Source organism: Megalobrama amblycephala, linkage group LG12 (genome assembly GCF_018812025.1).
Source record: "Megalobrama amblycephala isolate DHTTF-2021 linkage group LG12, ASM1881202v1, whole genome shotgun sequence".
NCBI classification, from domain to species: Eukaryota; Metazoa; Chordata; class Actinopteri; order Cypriniformes; family Xenocyprididae; genus Megalobrama; species Megalobrama amblycephala.
The window spans coordinates 29,641,078-29,656,314 of record NC_063055.1 but is presented as its reverse complement, the minus strand read 5'-3'; the positions used below and the strand labels follow the sequence as shown (position 1 = coordinate 29,656,314).

The following is a 15,237-nucleotide window of genomic DNA, read 5'->3' as shown; positions in this document are numbered from 1 at the left end:
TTAAACCATTCGTCTCAGCATTATTGAGTTGATCAGCAACATCTGTATGTTGAGTCCAGCTGTGATTAGCCTTAGAATTGACTATAATTGGTTGTAAATGTTCCTTTCTTATCACTACTAGGGAGGCTGATTTGATTGAACCTGTTTTTCCCTCATGAGCACCACAGCTCTGTCTCGAGTATGTGATAACTTACTAGGACACTGATTCTGTTTGCTAATGATCATGTGTTTGATCTAAAAAGCAAAGAGGGCTGTATTTATAAAAATGTAAATCTGAAAGAGCACATTTGAATCCATCTTTCATGTAATACATGTTTTTATTCATCAGCCTTTGTTCATCCGTGTATACCCGAAGCAACCCTTTTATCCCTTAGAGGGAACGGCTTATTCCCTTTGGTGGTCATTTAGTTCAGGGGACAGAAATCAAAGCCAGATGAGGTGTTAAAGGAACAGTTAATCCAAAATTTAAAATTCTGTCATCATTCCCGTCATGTTGTTCCAAATGCTGATTTCTTCCATGGAACACAAAAGGAGAATTTCAATGCTTGTCCACCAATTACATGCAATTAGGTTCCATGCAGGTACAAAGGCTTCAAGCTTCAAAAATGAAGCAAAAACACAATAAAAACATCACAAAAGGTGTCCGTGCAACTCATGCGCTATATTTCAAGTCTTCTGAAGAGATTCGAGAGCTTTGTGTGAGGGACAGACTGAAATGTAAGGTTTTTTTTAATGAAAATCCAGTGAACTGTAACCAGATCATTGAGTGAACTCAAGAATCAGATGAGCTAATCGACTGATTCATTGAAAAGATCCAACTCAAAAGAGCAGTTTGTTCACTCATGAATTCATGTACATGGCGTTCCACAAAAGAATACTAAGATTACGTTTACACGACAACGATATGCTTAAAACGGAGAAGTTTTTCCTTCGAGTTTTCCGTATACAGACAACACCGTTGTCAAAATCCCCATTCACACGAAACCGTGAAAACAACTAAAGATGCTGTATTCTGCTGGCAGGCCATTAGATGGCGATGAAACACTATAGACTGAACATGTAATTCACATGTGCATGACGTCATCGTTTTCACATATTCATGTTTTTTGTGGTTTACACAGAGACTGTTTTCAAAACCTTCCACTTTAAAACCCTGGTTTCAAAAGTTTGCGTTTTCAGGCACCCAAAACTGTAACGAACAGTTACAGTTCCGTTGTCATATAAATGAACGGCCAAAACACATAAAAAGTTTTACGTTTTTAGTTGAAAACGGTGTCGTGTAAACAGCTCCTAAGTCATATGGGTTTAGAATGACATAACACCCTACTGTTGATCCAAACCTGTATGACTTTTCTTTCTTTTGTAAATATTTTTTACAGGTGATAACTATGTTTTTTTGTTTTTTTGTTTTTTGAAAGAAATTAAAACTTTTAGGGTGTTTACATGACAACAATGTACTAAAAACAGAAATGTTTTACTTTGCTTTTTTAGAGTACAGATGACAACCTTGTGAAAACGATCCCCGTTCACACGGATCCACGAAAATGACTAAAAGTGCTGTATTCTGCTGCCAGGCCAGTAGTTGGCGATGTCACTTTGTAAAGAAACATTATGCACCTACAGACACTTTAAAATCCAGTTGCGTTTGCGCCATGGCGGATTCGCTATTTACATGGCAGGATTTTCAAGTGGAAAAACTGAACCCTTCTCTAGCGAGGAAACGGATCTGCTCGTGTGCGAGGTTAAAGCGCGCGAGCAGACCATCTACAAGCCAGATTCCACCAAAGAATTTTTATCTTTATGCACATAATCATAATCTTTTACACTGTGATCCTTTTATTTTTAATATTTGGAATGTTCGTGTGCTGCTGCGCATCCTTGTATGTGTGTAATATGCAAAGTATGCATGCATATTACTAACGCGCTCTTTAAATAACAAAAAAAATATTGTGCCATTGACTTTAGACCAGGTTGACCAGTTGGTCAATGGCAAAGTCTATTTCAGTTGCCTCAAAATATCAACGCGCCAACAATGCACCTGAACACACCTCGTTTTCAGACCAGCAAGCCCATGGGCGCACAAATGGGCGCAAATGCATTTGCTATTTAAACAATGTGGCACAGGACATGAAATTGATAACTGTGTCGGGCTGAAACTATCAAAAAACACTTGCATCGCGTCTGCCGCTGCATTGCACCGGGTGAATGATAGGGCCCTAAACATGTAATACGCATGCGCATGACATCACCGTTTTCACAAATTTGCATTTTTGTTGTTTACATGGTGACGATAATGATATTGTTTTCAAAAACGTATACTTTTCAGTAGGGCTGGGCGATATATCGCATGCAATTGTCACGCACATTTCGTCAGTAAAGCCGGTTCCCTGATTACCGTTAAATCGCCATCACCTGCTTTCAAATGGAGCAGCATTTAATAGACAAAGCCGTAGTTCACTGACAAGCCAAGCAATATCGCGTTCATTATCAAAGGCGATTCATCTGCGATAATGAACGCGATATTGCGTGGCTTGTATATTCATAATCTTGATATTATCATAATGCGACATGGATCATCGCATGCGATATATCGCCCAGCCCTACTTTTCAGGCCACCAAAATACTATTTTTGCCAATTTTCTGTTTTTAGTTAAAAACAGTGTCATGTAAACAGCCCCTAATTCAGCAAGGATGCATAAAATTGAAAACAAGTGAGACAGCAAAGACATTTAAAATGTTACAAAAAATTAAATTTGAAATAAATGTTCTTTTTAACTTTATTTATCCGTGAATCATGAAAAAAAATGCTTTTCACAAAAATATTAAGCAGCACAACTGTTTTCAACACTGATAATAATAATAAATGCTTCTTGAATACCAAATCAGCATATTAGAATGATTTCTGAAGGATCATGTGACTGAAGACTGGAGTATTGATGCTAAATATTCAGTTTGCCATCACAGGAATTAATAATATCTTAAACATTATTAACATCCCCCTGTAGTCAATAATTTTATCCCTTAAAACTCATCTTTGATCATCAAAATGACATATTTAAATGTTTTTTTTCTGTGAAAAAAACTTCTTCATGCCTTAAAATAGCTTGAATGTGACTCTACACCCTTGCCTCATTTAATATACATGGATCAATGAATATGCAAATTAGCTCCACCTCCACTCACACCAGCTCAGAGATCCACTCGGTCAACTTACTGAGGTAAACGCTGCACAACGGTATCACTCTTTACAACATCGGACAGATAACGGTAATTAATATGATTAGCCTTTTGCTTAACTATGTTATCAAACAGATAATAATGTGTTGTTAATGTTACAATAACCATGTTCCCGTTCACCATGTCAGAGTCAGACAGCTGCTTTCTAACAATCAGTATCCTTACAAACGATTTAACAACTCAGAACATCAGAGGAGAAAGGCATATAGTTCATCATAACATCGTAATATACAGCATACACCCACCATATTTCTAAATCTACATGATTTTTCATATCAGCAGAAAAGTATACCAGGATAAGCTGCGAGACTCCCCTGCTAGTTCGCTGTTAATGATATGCTAAAGCCCGCCGGCACGTTGACGTAACTGGCTAAAAGGTAGTTGACGTCACGGACACCAGTCTTTTTTTCACTGCAGTTTTAAGGATAAAATACTCAGCAATGGTGTTGACATATGAATTTGCAAATGGTTTGTCTTAAAGCATATTAAAAATACCACATATGCATATAAACAACAACATTAAAAACTTGATTTTCACCACAGGGTGTCTTTAAAATCTAAAAAAAAAATTATAATAATATTTTTCACAATATTACTGTTTTTACTGTATTTTTGATCAACTACATGCAGCCTTGGTGAGCATAAGAGACTTCCAAAAGCATAAAAAATCTTACTGTCCACAGACTTTTGAACGGTTGCGTGCATATAACAACACAATAATCAATGCACTCAGACACATCTATTAAAGAACATTGTCAATGTAATGTTACCAGTAACATCAACAATGGCATGTTCGTCGTGCAGATTAATGCATATGACTGAAGATTCAGATCAATGAACTCCATTAAGAGCCAGACATTTTTTCTGTGAATCTCTCATGCCTTCATCCCCAAGACCCCATTTTACCAGATTTACTGCAGTAGGTCACCCAGAGGGGCACCTGCCGAAAGCGAAAAACATCATTTGTATGCACCGACAGACACACCTTCTAACACACAGAGCTGTGGAGTGTGTACGAAAACACCTTCTGCTCCTGAGGGGGGCTGTGGAGGGTGCGGATAAGAAGCTTACACATCACAGTCTGACAGATTATACATACATCCATGTAAATGAGGCTGCCTACCAGACTCATCGCTTTATGAGAATATTCTGAAAATATTAAATATGACAGTGCGATTACAACTGAACCATCTTGAGAGGATGAACCTTTGATGTGAGGTAAATGTGTTGTGGATTCATTCACCTCGGGCGTATGATAATGAACCATCTGTAAATAAAAACATGAACTAAACATGAACTTGTTTACTGTGAAGAAGGGTGCCGTTGTATATTAGGGGTCGTTCCATGTTAGATATGAATCTAAAAGACAAGACAGACACCGAGTGTCAGACAACAAAAGAAAGAACACATGACAAGGGTGTCTCAGTGTGAAAGAGTCACATCTTTCAGAACAAACATATTCTTCTGTCCATTAGTTCCAGTGGAAATGGCACTCATCCCACTCGGGCACACAGACTCGAGTCAGACAGTTCACTGGGCCATCTAATGCACAGCTGCTAGCATGTAGGTCAAACTCGCTCACCTCTAAAATCATACTCATCGTAAAGGATTTATCTGTTTCCATTAGAATATTTCACATGCCCCTCTAGCTAAAGTCCTATACGTAAGAAAGCTTATGATTACAGTAAATGCATCTAAACAGATGTCTTTTATAGGGTTGTGCAACATTCAGAAGTGGATCACCTTTGTTTTAAAAAGAATGCCTTTTAAATTAAAATGGAATAAAATGAAAAGGATTACATTTTATTGTCGTTTTCAATAATAATTTCATGTTTCTGTATGAATTCATACACAAAACAGAGTTTAAAGTATTTCTGGAAACAAATTAATTTAATTTAAACACTTAATTTACATACAGTAACATTTTTTTCCATTGATTGCAATACAGCTGAAATGAAATAAAATGAAATGTAAATACTAGATCAAAAACAAACTTAAAAAACTTGAAACTTGAAATGTTGCCCTGGCAACTAAATGAAATAAAGTTTAAAGTTTAAGCTGAAGTACTAAAATTATAAAATTACTAAAACAGAAATAAAAAAATAAGCAAAAGCTAAATAGAAATATTTAAAAAAATAAATAAAAAAGACAAAAGCAAATAACAAAAACTAAAAATTCAAAATATTAATACTAGGCCTATAATAGTATAAATAAATAATACTAAAATAACACGACTGTAAAAATAAAAATAATAATAATTTGTTGCAATTAGTTATCACAGCTTAAAATTTAGTGGAGGTTTTTTTTTTTGTGTGTGTGTGACTCAAAAAACCCAAGTTGATTAAACTTAAAATGTTAAGGCAGCATGAAAACTTACTTTTTTTTAAAGTTAAAACAACATAATATTAGTTATTCTAATGTTAAGTTAAGTTGTCAAAACTACATGCAGCAGTATGTTAATATAAGGATAATATAAACACAATAAATACAAAATAAATTGAGTATTTCATACAGAACATAGTATAGGCTATTTATATGTATATGTATGTATATGATCTTTTTCTGGAAATGCTCCATATGTTTTGTGTATGATAACATGGGTAGTTCATAAATTAAATGATTGTTGTAATGTTTAAATGAAAGTTAAAATTTAAAAATTAATTTAAATGCATTACTTTTTTTTAAAAAATTATACACCATGGCGAAATGATTTTATGTATTTCACAAAGAGAAGCAGGACCATTTTGTTGTTGTTTTGGACTAATAAAATCTTTGAATGGGAATTCAGTAAATTTATCTTCCTCTCAATGTAATTCGACTTCAAAATTCAATTTACGTGGCCAATTCAGTTCAAAATTCAAAACAATTCTTAAACTCTGAATTTGCCCAACCCAGTGTCTTCACAATAAAAATGCCTTCTGGACATTTTTCTTCAAGATGCTTGTTGTATTGATGTGAAATATATCAATCTAAATGGAAGTAGTTCTATTTAGTGTCTACTCTCGATTTCCAGCCCACTTTCTCTGAGCCTGCAGAGGTTCTGTTATCTGAAGGGCTTGCCTAGCACTTCCTGTTTCCTAATAACAGCAGGCTTAGACAATCCATGCTTTTGTGGACATTGTCTCCCAATTATAACCTCAACATCAGGAACAATAGCAGTGGTATGTCTAATCACAATGGCAGGGCAGAGAAGGGTTAAACATCTGTGGTACATGTTGCCTATTTTTACTCATCTGGAAATATGTTAGTATTTTTTTCCATTTTTGTTTGGTATCATTTCTTTGCATTTTGGTTGGGATTGTGGTTGAAGATTAGTGCAAGAAAGCAAATTTAGCCAAAATGTTATGCAGAAACACCCCTATGCGATCCAGCTGCTTTTCTTTGTCCCCCAGTTGTTCTTTTGAAAGTGGGTATAAGTTTCGAAATATCTACAAACATCTAAGCCTATATGTAGTGTAAACTCAGTGGGGTCAATGACCCTTTTGTCAGCGCACTGGTGGTAACTGTTGGTTTTGTTGTCTTGGGGATTTAGCATTATTATGGAAAAGTAGGCCAAGTCTATTGATATTTCCATATGAACAATTGGTGCACCCAAACGACCATGTAAATGCAAGATTTATGTAGACCTCAGTCTCATTAACAGTGTGACCTGGTTCTTCATACACACAATGGATAATCTACTAGCAACATAGTAATGAAACCATTCCACCAAGAATGTTAACAATCCCAGCTGGAAATACGGGCTGATATTCTGGAAGTACTGGTTGATGATGTCCTTTAACTGATATAGCTCACAGCTCCTGAATCCCTTCATACTGAAGGGTTAAAGTCAGGACAGACAGACAACTGGCTAGTTAGGACAAATGCCCCGCAGTTCAATCAATAAAGAGCCCAGGCACATTATAATATGATTTGCCATATTATATCAATGGATAGGCCCATTGAACATCATAAGAGCCTGTTACATAATGATGATATGTAAATAAAATAAAGGTCAAGTTATACTTTAAATCAATGCATTCAGATGATGGAATGATAGATTTAATCTGGATGGATGGATGGATGGATGGATGGATGGATGGATGGATGGATGGATGGATGGATGGATGGAGGAGACATAGAATGATAGAATGATAGATAGAACAATTGATAGAATGACAGATAGAATGATAGAACGAAAGATAGAACGACAGATAGAATGATAGAACGACAGATAGAACGACAGATAGAATGACAGATAGAATGATAAAACGATAGATAGAACAACAGATAGAATGATAGAATGGTAGATAGAATGATAGAACGATAGACAGACAGATAGAACGATAGATAGATAGATAGATAGATAGATAGATAGATAGATAAAACGATAGAATGATAGAATGATAGAACGACAGGTAGAACGATAGACAGACAAAATGATAGAATGATAGATAGAACGATAGACAGAAAAAATTATAGATAGATAGATAGATAGATAGATAGATTGATAGATAGAACGAAGAACAATAGATAGAACGATAGATAGAACGATAGAAAGATAGAACAATAGAACGATAGATAGAATGATAGATAGATAGAACAATAGAACGATAGATAGAACGATAGAATGATAGATAGAATGATAGATAGACAGAATGATAGAACAATAGATAGATAGAACGATAGATAGAACGATAGATAGAACGACAGAAAGATAGATAGAACGATAGATAGAACGATAGATAGACAGATAGATAGATAGAATGATAGATATATAGAACAATAGATAGATAGATAGATAGAATGATAGAATGATAGAACGATAGAATGATAGAACGATAGAATGACAGATAGACAGAACGATAGAACAATAGATAGATAGATAGAACGATAGATAGAATGATAGAATGATAGTTAGAATGATATATAGATAGAACGATAGATAGATAGACAGAACGATAGAACGATAGATAGAAAGATAGATAGATAGAACGATAGATAGAAAGATAGATAGATAGAACGATAGATAGATAGACAGAACAATAGAACGATAGATAGAAAGACAGAACAATAGAACGATAGAACGATAGATAGATAGATAGATAGATAGATAGATAGATAGATAGATAGATAGATAGATAGATAGATAGAATGATAGAACGATAGAAAGATAGATAGACAGACAGAACGATAGATAGATAGATAGATAGATAGAACAATAGAATGATAGATAGATAGACAGAACGATAGATAGAAAGATAGACAGATAGAACGATAGATAGAAAGATAGATAGATAGAACGATAGAAAGATAGACAGAACGATAGATAGATAGATAGATAGATAGATAGATAGATAGATAGATAGATAGATAGATAGAACGATAGAAAGATAGATAGATAGATAGATAGATAGATAGATAGATAGATAGACAGACAGACAGAATGATAGATAGATAGATAGATAGATAGATAGATAGATAGATAGATAGATAGATAGATAGATAGAACGATAGATAGAACGATAGAACGATAGATAGAACGATAGATAGATAGAACGATAGATAGAACGACAGAACGATAGATAGAACGACAGAAAGATAGATAGAACAATAGAAAGATAGATAGAACAAGATAGATAGATAGATAGATAGATAGATAGATAGATAGGATGATAGATAGAATGATAGATAGAACAATAGAATGATAGATAGAACGATAGATAGATAGAACGATAGAATGATAGATAGACAGAACGATAGAACAATAGATAGATAGATAGAACGATAGATAGAATGATAGAATGATAGATAGAATGATAGAATGATAGATAGAACGATAGATAGAAAGATAGATAGATAGAACGATATATAGATAGACAGATAGATAGATAGATAGAATGATAGATAGATAGAACGATAGAACGACAGATAGAAAGATAGATAGAACGATAGATAGAAAGATAGATAGAACGATAGAACGATAGAAAGATAGATAGATAGACAGACAGAACGATAGATAGATAGAACGATAGAACGATAGATAGAACGACAGAAAGATAGATACAACGATAGATAGAACAATAGAAAGATAGATAGAACAAGATAGATAGATAGAACAATAGAAAGATAGATAGAACAAGATAGATAGATAGATAGATAGATAGAATGAGATAGAATGATAGATAGATAGAACAATAGAATGATAGATAGAACGATAGATAGATAGAACGATAGAATGATAGATAGACAGAACGATAGAACAATAGATAGATAGATAGAACGATAGATAGAATGATAGAATGATAGATAGAACGATAGAATGATAGATAGAACGATAGATAGATAGAACGATAGATAGATAGAACGATATATAGATAGATAGATGGATAGATAGATAGATAGAATGATAGATAGACAGAACGATAGAACGACAGATAGATAGATAGATAGATAGATAGATAGATAGATAGATAGATAGATAGATAGATAGATAGATAGATAGATAGAACGATAGAACGATAGAAAGATAGATAGATAGACAGAACGATAGAACGATAGATAGATAGAAAGATAGATAGAACGATAGAAAGATGATAGATAGACAGAACGATAGATAGATAGATAGATAGATAGATAGATAGATAGATAGATAGATAGATAGATAGATAGATAGATAGATAGATAGATAGATAGATAGATAGATAGATAGATAGATGTGAGGTGTTGATCTTCCCCTCATCATGTCTCATGGCTGTGACTGCTAATGAAGTGATTGTGAGAGGCAGACGGCGGACTGCAGGAATGATGTTTGTTCAGGACAGGATTATGAAGCAGAAGGCAGGGAAAGGCCTGATGTTCGCACTGATTAGATAGAGCTACTAAATCACATGCTTAATAAGAGTATTCTCGTCATTTTTGTTGCCATAAATGTGATTTCTAAATTGTACTATTCAGTCATTTCGTTATCCATTTGAACTCACCTTGAGAATTGTCAGAGGTTGTGCTAAAATCGGGCACGATGCCTGATCTGTCTGCTTTATTATCAGAGATCTGCGTGTCTTTCATCTGCGCTTCAACGGAGCTGAGCTTCCTCCGATCAAACGCGGCCATGTAGCTGGGATTAGACAGGGATGGGGTGGAGGGGTCCGTTGTTGGTGGTTTAATGGTGGCTGCTGGTGCGGCGACATTTATCGGTTTTCTGGCGGACGCGATCGTGGGCGCTGGTGTTAATGCGACAATACCGAGCCGGTACCCAGGAAACTCGTTCGCGCTCGTATCTGGATGCTCTTCGGCGATTGTACGAGATTTCCGTAGTACTAACGGCAGCGCATCGTAGGAATGAACTGCCTCGGATAACCCCATGCACACAAACACGATGAATGGGAAAGCCGGAGATGTAAACATCATTAAGGCAAGCCACCACATAATAATAATCTCAACGCTCCATGAAAACCTCCTCAAAACGGACTTCGCAATGCCTCCGTCCTCCAATTTCCATCGGGTTATTCCAAACCAGGTGGTTTCCAAGCCGCCCCGATGTAGCCTACTCCACCATATCCGAGAGAGACCCCCTTTTTCTCAATGGCTCTGAACCGACTGCAAGGTGTTTGATGCGCACCGACCTGTAGTAGCAGCGAAGCGCTTTAGAGTGGCACACGTACTGGCCAATCAGAATGCAGGATGAGATAACCGCTGAAGTGCGATGTGTTGTTTTTCTCTCCGCTTGACAGACGGTGAGGCGTCTGATTGGTCAAAACCAGGCGCATCGAAACCTCGCTGGCTGGTTCATGCAGTCAGGCGATCATTACAATATTTTCGTTTTATAGCCTATTGTTGAATCAGCCGTGGAGAAAAAAATAAGAAAACGCGTTTCGAAATATTTAAGGACTTTCAAAATAACATTATCACGCAATTCTACTTCATTCTGCGCCCGCGCGAGCAATTATATTCATGGATTAGTGACATTATAACTAAGGTTGTCTATAGGGATTCTATATACACCACACTGAACAACGACTAGTTTAAAAATTTCATTATTTTCTATTTTATTCTATTTTTATATAATTATTTGTATTATATATTCTGACATTTATTATATCCTATGTTTTATTTATTTATTTATTTATTTATTTATGTGTTGGTATTCTGAGCTCTGGATTGATTTCCTGCAGTATCAGTTTCCAAGCACTGTCAGGTTATTATCATCAGCAGCACCATCTTCTGGTTGTGCAAAAGAATGAGGAACATCTGTGGTGCATGTGACACTATCCTGAGCCAGCCATACAAGATGGAGAAGTGCAATTGTTCTGCTGGACTGTAATGCCAGCATTCTAAACAGAGTTTTAAAACAGAGCCTCCTTTACACCTCACCCACATTCCTGCTGTGTTGAGACCTCATCAATGTGAAGGCCAACATCCATATGGACATCTCATGTGTGGATGAACACATGGGGCTCAGGCAGTGAGCTGTGACATTGCACAGGTGGAGACACACAATAATAACCAGAGATTGCTTTTGACATGAATCTTAAATGTACTAAATAAGGTAAAATAAAAAAGGTTGACTACAAAACAAACAAACAAAAAAGTGTGGGTAGGGGTGTGGGAGGCTATATCCATAGATATGTAAATATTGTCACTTAATGTGTTGTTAGGTTACCTATTTACATTTTTAAATATAGATTTGCATTGATTTTTTGCTATAGATTTTAGATAAGTAATAAAACACGGATAGCCTATTGAAATTCAATATACCTGTATTATTGGAAATTGACACATAATCAAAATAGTGATTCTGCATTTCTGTCCTTGATTGAAACAACTTCTATTTGTTTTTAAAATATTTAGAACTGAAAGGTGTTATTGTTATTGGGACAGGTTGTGATTATTACAATAAAACAATTAAAAGAGTCCCAAATGGCATTGTATTATGCACAATGTTAATAGACTCTCCTGCTGAAGGACAGTCCTGTTTCTCCGAATACGCATGTGCATGGGCAAACAAGTGATATATGATGGCCAAAACAGTCCACATGGTTACACAACCCATATGAGAATATGAGATCTTAAAGGACTGCATGTGGCCAACTGTAAGCTGACAACAAACAAATAAACAACAACAACAATGGAAAAATCTTCAGCCCTCACATAGAGATCTTGAATGTCTTCTGTTAACTGTCACCCCCACTTTTTTTATAGACATGAAAATGCACTTTCCAAACTTAATTGTTTGTAATTCAAGAATACTTTGGAATATAAACAGAAAAAAAAGTTGTACAAGTTTAAGTTTATTGAAATGTAAAATGTAAAAATATAATATTTTATATAAAATATATATTTTACAAAACAAGTTTTACTCTAAAACTGCAAGAAAATCAAAGACAAAAATCTGAACAAGTTGTGTTCCAAATTTTAGGTTGATATCTCAAAAAATGAGCTTTCAGTAAGATTTTGTTTGGGCGCAGTACCACTTTTTTTCACTAGATGAGAACCAAGCTCCATTACTGACCATATAAAGGCGCCTCCATTTCCATATATGGTTTGAGTGATCTGAACCATATATTTCCATTATTTTCAAACAATTTATGAAGTAGACATCCTATATAGAAGTAGTATGGGAAGTTTGGCAGAATTTGATATGAATTCCTCTAATAAACATAAAAACAACATGTATGCGGGTTATAGCTCGCCGCCACAATCATACATTTATTTTTTATTTTTTTCTATTAAAAACATTTTCAGACCTTTTTTCTCAGGTTTATTGGATGTTATCTTTTGAACTCTTGGCATGAAAACAAACATGTTTTAACCAATCTTTCATGATTCATGTTCGTCGCTATTTCAAAATAAAGGTCTGAACATGCCTTATGAGTATGATAATATGAAAAGTAGAGATAGTAAGCTTTATAGTTTGTCAAGATTAGTTTAGGATGTTACTGTTTTAATATGAAATGGCTGTGGGCCCACCGGTGGGCCAGTGACAGTTGGCAGGTTAAATAATAATAATAATGTTTTATTTATTTTATTATCTCCCCATCTTGTGTTTATTACTGTCATTTGAGGTTTGTTTGAAATGCTGTTATCAGTGTTTAGATGAAGAGTCATCTGTAAATTCATATTCACTTCTCATTATCCATTTTAAGTGAGTTTTTGATAATTCCCCTATACATTCCACATGTTTTATGTACAAACCCTATTCCAAAAAAGTTGGGACATTGTACAAATTGTGAATAAAAAAGGAATGCAATAATTTACAAATCTCATAAACTTATATTTTATTCACAATAGAATATAGATAACATATCAAATGTTGAAAGTGAGACATTTTGAAATGTCATGCCAAATATTGTCTCATTTTGGATTTCATGAGAGCTACACATTCCAAAAAAGTTGGGACGGGTAGCAATAAGAGGCCGGAAAAGTTAAATGTACATATAAGGAACAGCTGGAGGACCAATTTGCAACTTATTTAGTCAAGATGGGCAGAGGATCACCAATTCCCCCAATGCTGCAGCGAAAAATAGTGGAGCAATATCAGAAAGGAGTTTCTCAGAGACAAATTGCAAAGAGTTTGAAGTTATCATCATCTACAGTGCATAATATCATCCAAAGATTCAGAGAATCTGGAACAATCTCAGTGCGTAAGGGTCAAGGCCGGAAAACCATACTGGATGCCCTAGATCTTCGGGCCCTTAGATGACACTGCATCACACATACAGGAATGCTACTGTAATGGAAATCACAACATGGGCTCAGGAATACTTCCAGAAAACATTGTCGGTGAACACAATCCACCGTGGCATTCGCCGTTGCTGGCTAAAACTCTATAGGTCAAAAAAGAAGCCATATCTAAACATGATCCAGAAGCGCAGGCGTTTTCTCTGGGCCAAGGCTCATTTAAAATGGACTGTGGCAAAGTGGAAAACTGTTCTGTGGTCAGACGAATCAAAATTTGAAGTTCTTTTTGGAAAACTGGGACGCCATGTCATCCGGACTAAAGAGGACAAAGACAACCCAAGTTGTTATCAGCGCTCAGTTCAGAAGCCTGCATCTCTGATGGTATGGGGTTGCATGAGTGCGTGTGGCATGGGCATCTTACACATCTGGAAAGGCACCATCAGTGCTGAAAGGTATATCCAAGTTAGAGCAACATATGCTCCTATCTAGACGTCGTCTCTTTCAGGGAAGACCTTGCATTTTCCAACATGACAATGGCAGACCACATACTGCATCAATTACAACATCATGGCTGCGTAGAAGAAGGATCCGGGTACTGAAATGGCCAGCCTGCAGTCCAGATCTTTCACCCATAGAAAACAAAAGGAAGATGCGACAAAGAAGACCTAAGACAGTTGAGCAACTAGAAGCCTGTATTAGACAAGAATGGGACAACATTCCTATTCCTAAACTTGAGCAACTTGTCTCCTCAGTCCCCAGACGTTTGCAGACTGTTATAAAAAGAAGAGGGGATGTCACACAGTGGTAAACATGGCCTTGTCCCAACTTTTTTGAGATGTGTTGATGCCATGAAATTTAAAATCAACTTATTTTTCCCTTAAAATGATACATTTTCTCAGTTTAAACATTTGATATGTCATCTGTTGTATTCTGAATAAAATATTGAAATTTGAAACTTCCACATCATTGCATTCTGTTTTTATTCACAATTTGTACAGTGTCCCAACTTTTTTGGAATCGGGTTTGTATAATGATGACGTAATATTTAGTAAGAAACTATAAGCTATTATAACAAAACGATTTACAGCAGGGGTCATAATTGTTTTTTTGTTTTTTGTTTTTTGTGAAAAAATAAAACTATGCATTTAACAAAAAATAAAACCATGCATTTAACAAAAAAATAAAATATCAAAAAACATTGTTCCTTCCAACATCAGAGTGTATTAAGTCAAATTAATTATTTATTATTTATTGTTTTAATATCTTACATAACCATCTAAACATTCATACATTAATGTCTCATTAATAGTTTTAATAATTGTATGCGTCTAATTTACTACA

At 35.3% G+C, this 15,237-nt stretch overlaps 1 protein-coding gene across 1 annotated transcript in view; it reads right to left on the bottom strand.

The window, feature by feature from the left end:
• si:ch211-158d24.2 (multiple epidermal growth factor-like domains protein 9) overlaps positions 1 to 10,859 on the bottom strand; it is a 66,235-nt gene extending 55,376 nt beyond the window's left edge. Inside the window, exon 1 of the mRNA XM_048210486.1 lies at positions 10,200 to 10,859. Within this exon, the coding sequence (XP_048066443.1) occupies positions 10,200 to 10,644 (445 nt within the window). The 5' untranslated portion in view covers positions 10,645 to 10,859. The remainder of the gene's footprint in view (positions 1 to 10,199) is intronic.
• Between the last annotated feature and the right edge of the window lie 4,378 nt (positions 10,860 to 15,237).